Source organism: Callorhinus ursinus, unplaced genomic scaffold (genome assembly GCF_003265705.2).
Source record: "Callorhinus ursinus isolate GAN/ISIS: 27379988/994484 unplaced genomic scaffold, GSC_fseal_2.0 scaffold23, whole genome shotgun sequence".
Lineage (NCBI taxonomy): Eukaryota > Metazoa > Chordata > Mammalia > Carnivora > Otariidae > Callorhinus > Callorhinus ursinus.
Genome location: NW_027397085.1, coordinates 2,131,193 through 2,142,172, shown reverse-complemented (window position 1 = coordinate 2,142,172; position 10,980 = coordinate 2,131,193). Strand labels below are relative to the sequence as shown.

Below are 10,980 nucleotides of genomic sequence, written 5' to 3'. Positions count from 1 at the left end.
TGTGCTTTCTCTTGAGAGACAGAGAGAATGAGAGAGAAAGCACATGAGAGGGGGGAGGGTCAGAGGGAGAAGCAGACTCCCTGCCGAGCAGGGAGCCCGATGCGGGACTCGATCCAGGGACTCCAGGATCATGACCTGAGCCGAAGGCAGTCGCTTAATCAACTGAGCCACCCAGGCGCCCGCAAAGGCAATTTTTAAATACAAAATTCAGCATCAGTAAGGGTATCAGGAATCAGGAATCAGTACTCTCATACTAATACTATGTAAGTTGGTACAAGCTTTGGGAAAGGCAATCTTAAGACAACTGAATTCTTCAAAGCCTTTGTCCCAGCAATTCTACTCCTGGGGATTTATCTTAACGAAACAGTTGGGGAGATAATGCAATAATATACTTATGATGTGTATTGCTTCACTAACTATGAAGACAAAAAAATGGAAACAAGTTAAATTTCCAACCTGTTAAACCTGTTAAAAATAATTTATTACAACAATATAAAAGATAACCATGCAGTCATTAAAAATGAAATTGTTAAAGAACATCTATGGCAGGACAAGGAATGTGTATGATAAACAGAAAAGTAAATGATAAAAAAGTATCCCAGTATGATCACATTTTGGAGCAGAGGGGTTTTGCATATGAAAAGATCTGACCTGGCATGCCAAATAGTAAACTCAAGATATATGGATTACAAACCCATTTTCGTCTTTTTATTTTTAAAACTTTCTACAAAACACTTTTTTCTTTACTAAAGTACAGCTGACCCTTGACCAATAAAGGTCTGAATTGTGCGGGTCCACTTATAGCCAGGTTTTTTTTCAATACAGTACAATGCTAAAAATGTGTTTTCTTTTCCTTATGATTTTCTTAATAACACTTGTTTTTCTTTCCTTTACTGTAAGAATATGCTATATAATACATGTAACATATAAAGTATGTGTAATTGACTGTTTATGCTATCAGCAAGGCTTCCAATTAACAGTAGGCTATTAATAGTTAAATTTTTGGCAAGTCAAAGGTGACAGGTGGTTGTTAGTGCCCCTTAACCCCCCACCTTGTTCAAGGGTCAACTATATATTTAATTATAAAATATTTATACAATTATTCTTCTGATCAAACTTTTGCTTCAAAACCTAAGAATATATAAGTTTCAATATCTACCAGTTTAATATGAAGTTATTTAACTTGTTAAATGTAATTGCTTGCTGCTGCATCCTTGTTATCATCATCTCCATCATAGGTAACACCCTTAAATAATGCTTATCATGTGCCCAGCAGAGTTTTAAGTGCTTTTACATTTATCAACTCATTTAATCCATTTAATACTCCTAAAAAGTATTACTATTATCTCTATTTTATAGATTAAAGCAAAAGCACAAAGAGATTAAGTAACTTGTCCAAGGTTACGCAGCTTTGTAATTAAAAGGACTGGGATTCGCAAGGGCACCTGGGTGGCTGAGCCGGTTCAGTGTCTGCCTTTGGCTTAGGCATTGATCCCAGGGTCCTGGGATCTGGGTCAGGCTCCTTGCTCGGTAGGGAGTCTGCGTCTCTGTCTCCCTCTCCCTCTGCCCGTCTCCCCTGCTTGTGCTTTCTCTCTCGCTCTGCACTCTCTCTCTCAAATAAATAAAATCTTAAAAAACAAACAAACAAAACCGGGATTCAAATGCAGACACTCCAGCTCCATTGTCCTCTTAGCTACTCCACTCCACTGCCTCTACTGTAATTTATTCAAAAATATGATATCATAGATCGTAAGGCTTATCTGAAGCATGATTACTGGTGGCTGATAAAAATTTTAGAAAGAGTTAGTTGTACCAGTAGTATAATTACATAGGCTTATATTTCTTATAAAAGAAATGAATATGATCGTTGCTTTATGATCATCCTATCAAGATCACATGGTATGGAGTACTAAAAGATCTCTTCATTTGCAGAAATATAAAATACCCAAGGAATTCTCAAACTGTAATGGGAGAAACAAAATTCCCTGGGTAGGGATAATGTATCCATTTAGAATCTCCAGCATGTAGCAGATTACCTGTATCAGAGCAAGCATTCAATAAATGTTTTCTAAATGAAGACATAGATAAATTCAGTACTTGAAGTTTTCCTGGTATATGGAATACATAACCTCTGTGGATTATGATGTGCCTCTTAGATAAAACTTAAGGAATGTTTCTGACCCTCCTTCAAAATTAATCTAATTCTCAGAGCTAAGAACTCAAACTACTGGAGAGTGACTTTTTAGTTTCTGATCCACAAACTGTTTACCATGGACGATGGAGAACTGTAGGCTAATAAGCAGCATAAATTAAGTCAGTATCTTAAGAACCATTGTCAACAAAGCTTTTCTCCCGTAACACTCCACTTATCTTTATCATTAAGCTCAGATCAGTTCTTCCACAAGGCCTCTGTAGCTTTTTAATTGGTTTTTGTTTCCCTCCTCATTCATTCACACTTTGTGCCTCTACTGTTCAGATATCTGTGCCCCAGACTAGATATTAGTCCCTGGAATAAAATGACTAAATCCTATTTATCTGTTCCAGCCAACAAAAAAGGGTATCTAGCAAAGTACCCTTACACTTAGCAGACAATAAGCAAATATTTGCGGGACTGACTTGTTAAAAAGAGAGGGAGGCTTCAAGTGTCATTTCTGACAAATGTGGAATAAAAGATTTTTAAAGAAATAGTTCTCAGGTATTAACAAACAGAAATATACCCTATGTTGAGTTAAAATTTAAGTTAGGATGAAATTTCCTTACAATTAAAAAAAATCCTGAGTATTTTTATAGTAGCCGTATCCACCGTGAACTTGTATCCACCATGAACCATGTGTCCTGGATGCTACCATTAATCGATATGATTCTCTCTGAGAGACTGAATAAATCCATTGGATATGTGGACTTATCCAGACTCGCCAGACAAAATTTAAGAATGCATAAACTCACTGGCATGGAAACAATACACAGGATACCTTTTCCTTGATTGGGTGGGATTTTTCCCCTTTTATGTGGGATCATAGTTACTTGTGACCTAAGAATAATTTTGGAATAATTTCTATTAATATCAACTCTGAAACTTAGTTGTACTGATCTGAAATTGTGTTTGTTCATAATAAAAGTGAAGTGAATCTGAAAAAAAACTTGTTTAAATTCTTAAAACCCAGTATTTAAGAAAACCTTTGCTTTCACATATTAAAACATACTTTTAAAAAGAAGCAAACAATAAAAATTATATCATTTTACAGGTTTCGACTTTGCCTTAGGTGCCAGGAAATGCAGAGGAATAAGACTGGTGTATTTTGGAAATGCAAGGAAGCACAGTGGTTAAGAGGTAGGCAGGAGTCAGATCACCCAAAGGTCTTAGAAACCTTGAAATATGGACTTTAATTGTAAAATTAAGCCATTAAATTAAGGGGTCTAAAAAAAGAAAGGAGTAAGGATCTGATTTTCCTATTTTGTCTCTAGGATAAATTCCTAGAAAAGAATTGCTACATCAAAGGATGTGTGCAATTTAAGTTTTGACAAATATTGCTAATATGACTCTAAAAGCTGCACCTATTTTTATTCCTATCAAAAACACATGTAGGGTGCCTGTTTCTCCAAACCTTAGCAACACTGGGATTGCTTTAAAATCTTTACCAATAGGTAAAAAATGATGCAAACTTGTAAATCTTTGCCAATAGCAAAAAATGATGCAAATTTGACTTGAACTTTATTTTATTCAAGTGTATATCATAGTGATTTGATATGTTTATACATTGCAGAATGATCCCACAACAACTCTAGTTACCATCTGTCACCATACAAACTTGTTATAACACTGTTATTATTGAGTATATTCCCTATGCTGTACCTTACTTACATTCCCATGACTTATTTATAACTGTTAAGTTGGTACCTCTTATAATCCCCTTTACCTAATTTCACCTGCTCCGCCCAAACCCTCCCTACTCTGGTAACCAACACTTTGTTTTCTGCATCTATGAGTCTGTTTCTGTGTTTGTTTTGCTTTTCAGATTCCACATATAAGTGAAATCACATAGTATTTGTCTTCTTCTCATTCATTTCACTTAGTATAATATCCCCTAGGTCCATCCATGTCGTTGCAAATGGCAAGAATTCATTCTTTTTTATAGTTGAGCAATATTCCTGTCTATGTGTATGTGTATACCACATCACATCTTCTATATCCATTTATCTATCAGTGGACAGCTGCTTCCATAGCTTGGCTAATGCAAATAAGGCTGTTGTGAACATAGGGGTGCATATATTTTTAGATATTTTAGATAAATACCCAAATTTACCATTGCTAGATTGTATGGTATTTCTAATTTTAAGTTTTTGAAGAACCTTCATACTGTTTTCCATAATGGTTGTACCAATTTACATTTCTGCCAACAGCGTATGAGGGTTCCCTTGTCTCTACTTTCTCACCAATACTTGTTATTTTTTGTCTTTTTAATAAGATCTAATCTGATAAGTGTGAGGTAATATTTCATTGCAGGGTTTTTTGTTTGTTTTGCATGAAACCAATGATTTCATTTTTTTTAAGTTTTTATTTTAGTCACCCAGCACTCATCACTACAAGTACACTCTTAGTTCCCATTCCCTATTTCACCCATCCTCCCAACCATCTCCCCTCTGGTAACCATCAGTTTGTTCTCTCCAGTTGAGGATCTTGTTTCTTAGTTTCTCTTTTTTTTCCCCTTTGCTAGTTTGTTTTGTTTTTTAAAATTCTACATGAGTGAAATCATATGGTATTTGTCTTTCTCTGAATGACTTCTTTCACTTAACATTATACTCTCTAGCTCCATCCGTGTTGTTGCAAATGGCAAAATTTTGTTCTTCTTTATAGCTGAATAATAATCCTGTGTGTGTGTGTATGCGTGTGTGTGTGTATGCGTGTGTGTGTGTGTGTGTGTGTATACACAGATACCACATCTTCTTTATCCATTCATCAATCAATGGACACTGGGGCTGCTTCTGTATCTTGACTATGGTAAATAATGCGGCTATAATCATAGGGGTGCATGTATCCCTTTGAAATAGTGTTTTTGTATTATTTGGGTAAAATACCCACCAGTGTGATTGCTGGATCATAGGGCAGTTCTATTTTTAACTTTTTGAGGAAGCTCCATACTGTTTTCCAGAGTGGCTGTACCAGTTTGCATTCCTACCAAGAGTGCATGTGGGTTCTTTGTTCTCCACATCCTTACCAACACTTGTTGTTTCTTCTGTATTTGATTTTAGCCATTCTGACAGGTGTGAGGTGAAATCTCATTGCAGTTTTGATTTGCTTTTAATAAGTGACAATGAACACCTTTTCATGTGTCTGTTGGCCATCTGTCTGACTTCTTTGGAAAAATGTCTATACAAGTTCTCTACCCATTTTTAAATCAGGTTGTTGTTTTTTTTTTTTTTAAGATTTATTTATTTATTTTAGAGAGAGAATGTGCACGTGAGTGGGGGGGGAGGGAGAGAATCTTCAAGCGGACTCCTCGATGAGCATGGAGCCTGAGGTGGGGCTTAATCTCACGACCCATGAGATCATGACCTGAGGTGAAACCAAGAGTTGGGACGCTTAACTGACTGAGCCACCCAGGTGCTCCAATCAGGTTGTTTGTTTCTTTTAACACTAAGTTGGATAAGTTCTTTATGTATTTTAGATATTAACCCCTCACTGGATGCACGTTTTGCAAACATATTCTTCCACTCAATAGGATGTCTTTTCGTTTGGTTGATGGTTTCTGTGCAAAAGCTTTTTTGTTTGATGTAATCTCATTTGTTTACTTTAGCTTTTGTTGCCTTTGTTTGAGGAGACTGGTCCAAAAAAGTACTAAGAATGGTGTCAAGAGCTTACTGCCTATGTTTTCTTCTAGGAGTTTTATGGTTTCAGGTCTTACATCCAAGTCTTAAATCGATTCTGAATTTACTTTTTATATGGTACAAGATAGTGGTCCAGTTTTATTCTTTAGCGTGTAGCTATCCAGTTTTCCCAACATCATTTACTGAAGAGATTGTCCTTCCCCATTGCATATTCATGGCTTCTTTGTCTTAGATTAATTGGCCATACATGCGTGGGTTTATTTTTGGGCTCTGTATTTTATTCTACTGATCTATGTCTCTGCTTTTGTACCAGTATCACACTGTTTTGATTAATATAGCTTTGTAGTATAGTTTGAAACCAGGGAGTATAGTACCTGGTATAGCATAGAGTATAATTTTTTATTTAAATTCAATTTAGATAACATATAGATTATTAGTTTCAAGGGAAGAATTTAGTGATTCCTCAGTTGCATATAACACCCAGTGCTTATTACATCAAGTGCCCTCCTTAATGCCCATCGCCCAATTACCCCACCCTTCCATCTCCTCTCCAGCAACCCTGTTTGTTCCCTAGAGTTAAGAGTCTCGTATGGTTTGCCTCACTCTGTTTTTTATCTTATTTTATTTTTCCTTCCCTTCTCCTATGTGCATCTGTTTTGTTTCTTAAATTCCACATAAAAGTGAAATCATATGGTATTTGTCTTTCTCTGATCGACTTATTTCGCTTAGCGTAATACCCTCTAGTTCCATCTGCATTGCTGCAAATGGCAAGATTTTGTGCTTTTTGATGGCTGAGTAATATTCCTGTGTGTGTGTGTGTGTGTGTGTGTGTGTGTGTGTGTGTGTGTGTACATCTTCTTTATCCATTCATTTGTTGATGGACATCAGCTTTGTTCTTTTTCAAGACTGCTTTGGCCATTTGGAATCTTTAGTGGTTTCATACAAAGTTTAGGATCCTTTGTTCCAGTTCTGTGAAAAATGTCATTGGTATTTCGATAGGGAGTTTACTGAATCGGTATATTACTTTTGGTAGTATGGATATTTTAACAATATGAAATTCTTCCGATCCATAAGTATGGTGTATCTTTTATTTGTGTCGTCTTCAATTGCTTTCACCAATGTCTTACAGTTTTCAGAGTACAGGTCTTTCAATTCCTGAGTTAAATTTATTCCTAGGTATTTTATTATTTTTGATGCACTTAAAATGGGATTGCTCTCTTAAATTCTTTTTCGGATAGCTCACTATTAATGTAGAAAAATCCAATGAATTTCTGTGTGTTAATTTCATACCCAGTGATTTTACTAAATTCATTAGTTCTAATAATTTTTTTTGGCAGAGTCTCTGGGTTTTCTATATATATATAGTATCCTATCATCTGCAAATAGTTTCACTTTTTCCTTTCAAATCTGGATGATTTCTATTTCTTTTTCTTGCCTGATTGCTGAGGCTACCAGTACAATGATGAATAAAAGTGGCAAGAGTGGGCATTCTTGATCTTAGAGGAAAAGTTTTAAGCTTTCCAAAGTTGCATATGATGTTAGCAGTAGGTGTGTCATATACAGCTTTTATTATGTTGGGGTACATTCCTTCTATACCCATTCTGTTGAGAATTTTTAATCATAAGTGGATGCTGAATTTTGTCAAATGCTTTTTCTGCATCTACTGAGATGATCATATGATTTTTATCCTTTTTGTTAATGTGGTGTATCACGTGGAACTATCTGCAGATGTAGAACCATCCTTGCATCCTGGTATAAATCCTGTTTTATTATGGTATATGATCCTTTTAATGTATTACTGAACTGAGTCTGCTAATATTTTGTTGAGAATTTTTGCATGTATGTTCATTATGGATACTGGACCATAATTTTTGTATTTAGGGTATCTCTGTCTGGTTTTGGTATAAAGTGGTAGCATTCCTTCCTTTTCAATTTTTTGGAATAATTTGAGAAGGACAGGTACTAACTCTTGTTGAAATGTTTGGCAGAATTTACCTATGAGCTGTCCGGTTCTGGACTTTCATTTTTGGGGGAGTTTTAAAATTACTGATTCAATTTCATTACTTGTAATCAGTCTACTCAGATTTCCAATTTCTTCACAATTCAGTCTTAGAAAGTTGTGTGTTTCTTTTTTTTTTTTCTTTTAAAGATTTTATTCATTTGACAGAGAGAGACACAGCAAGAGAGGGAACACAAGCTTGGAGAGTGAGAGAGGGAGAAGCAGGCTTCCTGCCGAGCAGGGAGCCCGATACGGGGCTCGAACCCAGGACCCTGGGATCATGACCCGAGCCGAAGGCAGACGCCCAACAACTGAGCCACCCAGACTCCCCGAAAGTTGTGTGTTTCTTGGAATCCACTTCTTCTAATTGTTCATAGGGTCCAATTTTATGTTTAATTTCTTTTTGTTAAGTATTTCCTGTAATTTCTCTATATTAAGAATTTGCCATGACACTTGAAGACAGGCCAGGTAAACAATATAAATAGAACAGTTGTACTTATGACAGAATGAGATAATCTAATAAAACCATAACTCACCTCTAGTATGGAAAAATTAAATTGCAAAATGACAGTAGCTTAAGACTTATGATATTTTACTTGTTACTCTTTTTCTGTTCAAAATCTAACTCCCAATAAAGTTAGTTCCATTAACTTTTTCACAATGCGTAAGTATTTAAAAGGAGATGATGAATATACCTTTGTACACTTGGATAAGTATATGTGTAGGATTCTAAATTCTTATAAGTGGATTTGCTAAGAGAAAGATTTTTTGTAGTTAAAATATTGACAAATATAGCCACACTGACATTCGAAAGCTTTGCATCCATTTCTGATCCTACCAAAAGTGTGGCAAGTAGAACATGGTAGTGTCCTTTACATTGCCAATTATTTTCCTAATTCCCCACCTCCTTAAGTTAAATGTTTCAATCTCCATAATCAACAATTAACAATGGAGAAGTTATTGAGATATGGATAATTATTTACTGAAACAAGTATAAATTACTAAAGCAAAAGATCTTAAAATGAATTTGGTGTACTTTTATCTGACCAGTTAATTTATTCATTTGATAAAAAACTGATAACCTGACTAGATGAAAGAAAAGATACTAACAGAACTAATTTCTAAAACTTTCTTGCCTTTTTCATCCATAAACCTTTCATAATAGAAGTTGGCATATTTTGAGACGTGTAAATAAAAGGTACTATAAAAATAAAAAATACTACAACTGGGGCACCTGGGTGGTTCAGTCAGTTAAGTGTCTGACTCTTGATTTTGGCTCAGGTCATGATCTCAGGATCGTGAGACTGAGCCCCATATTGGGCTCTGTGCTGGGTGAGGAGTGTGTGCTTAAGATTCTCTCTCTCCCTCTGTTCTTCCCCACCCATCCCCTTCCCCTGTGCATGCAAGTGCGTGCGCTCTCTCTTAAAAAACATATGAACAAAAAACTACTACTAAAAAGAGAGGAAAAAATTTAAATTTCAATACTTACAATCATCTAGATCTAGAAGTGAAACATCTTTGGTAAGAGGATTTCTATCTTGCTTTGTTTTTTTTTTTTCATTCTCCTATAAATAAGAAATATTTAATTTATTGCACATGCTATTAAAAAAAAACAATCAAGTAGTTCTCAATGTTTCAAAACAAACATTTTCTCCGCCAAGGAAAAAAAATCAAATTAAGCTTTCTGTATGGTTATATGTACTGTATTTTTTAATCAAAATTTTTATTTTAGTTATAGCATACAGTATTTTCTTCTCCACCGTGCAAACTGTTATCTTAAAATGTTTTATTTAAAGATTATAAAGGTCCATCAGAAGAAAATTTAAAGGTAAATAGTTATTTTGTGATCTGAGAACTTTTCCTAATACAAAAATGAAAAATGGTTCTTTGGCAGAAAGCCTACAAACACTTTGAAAATAATTTTTAAGCAAGTTGGTTTAAGAAAAAGAATTGCTCAGGGTGCCTGGGTGGCTCAGTCGGTTGAGGGTCTGCCTTTGGCTTAGGTCATGATCCTGGAGTCTCGGGATTGAGCCCCAGGGATCCCTGCTCAGGGAGAGTCTGTTTTTATCTCCCCACCCCACCCCCAACGACTCCTGCTCTCTCACGTACTCTCTCTCCCTCAAATAAATAAATTCTTAAAAAAGAAAAGAAAAGAAAAAGAATTACTCAAACAATACAATTAGCTTGGCTCTGAAATTGTCAAGAGGCTTGTGATAGATTAGCTTTTCTGAGATATAGTTTGTGACAGGCACTGTACTAGATAGTTTATATTTCAACAGTGGGTTGCATCAGACTTCTTTAGCCAAAGGCATTCATTAAAATCTACAAATGACATTTTCAGGCTCTTGCTCTTAAGGGATGAAAAGTATTCATTTACTTTCTTCACTGTTTTCCTTTGGGGTAAATATTTCAAAACATATCTGCACATATTTAGGGTTTTCTCTACCTCAGGTTTGCTTATTAGATCTACTGTACTTTTAAAATGTGGATAATCATGAACTAGAAAACAGTATCCCTAAGCCTGAGGTATTCAGTTTAGTCAGAGATTCAGAAAAGATGTGACAAATTAAGTACAGTAGTGAGTAGCATTATAAACAAGGATTGACAAAGATTAGGGCACTAAATAGATGTATTTGGATCGGGGTGCCTGGGTGGCTCAGATGGTTAAGCATCTGCCTTCAGCTCAGGTCATGATCCCAGGACCCTGGGATCGAGCCCTGCGTTGGGCTTTCTGCTCAGTGTAGAGCCTGCTTCTTCCTCTCCCTCTGCTATTCCCTCTGCTTGTGCTCTCTGGCTTTCTCTCTGTGTCAAATAAATAAAATCTTAAAAAAAAGAAAGATGTATTTGGATCAAAGTTACTTATCTTTATAATCTATACTTTTTATATTAAATCTTCTCAAATTAAAGGCCCAAACTTAAGTTTTTGCTAAAATGTTCTTGTTCATTTATTCAATCCTTCATTCATCCAACAGACATGCATAGACTTTTTAATACATATCAGATTTGGTGCTAACCAAAGGAAGTAATACAGACAAGGCATAGTTCCTGCCTTCAGGTAACTTATAATCTAATAAAGGAGTTTACAGCTTATCTCTACATATTATTACAAGTATTTTTGAAGTATTCCTCTAACCATACAAAGGTCTCACTAAAGC

The 10,980-nt window shown here is 35.5% G+C and overlaps 1 protein-coding gene across 3 annotated transcripts in view; it reads right to left on the bottom strand.

Moving 5' to 3' along the window:
* AP3B1 (adaptor related protein complex 3 subunit beta 1) overlaps positions 1 to 10,980 on the bottom strand; it is a 274,921-nt gene that overhangs the window by 68,829 nt on the left and 195,112 nt on the right. For all 3 annotated transcript variants that reach the window (XM_073905296.1, XM_025892636.2, XM_073905297.1), the window contains exon 21: positions 9,315 to 9,390. In XM_073905296.1, coding sequence (XP_073761397.1) covers positions 9,315 to 9,390 — 76 coding nt within the window. The remainder of the gene's footprint in view (positions 1 to 9,314; positions 9,391 to 10,980) is intronic.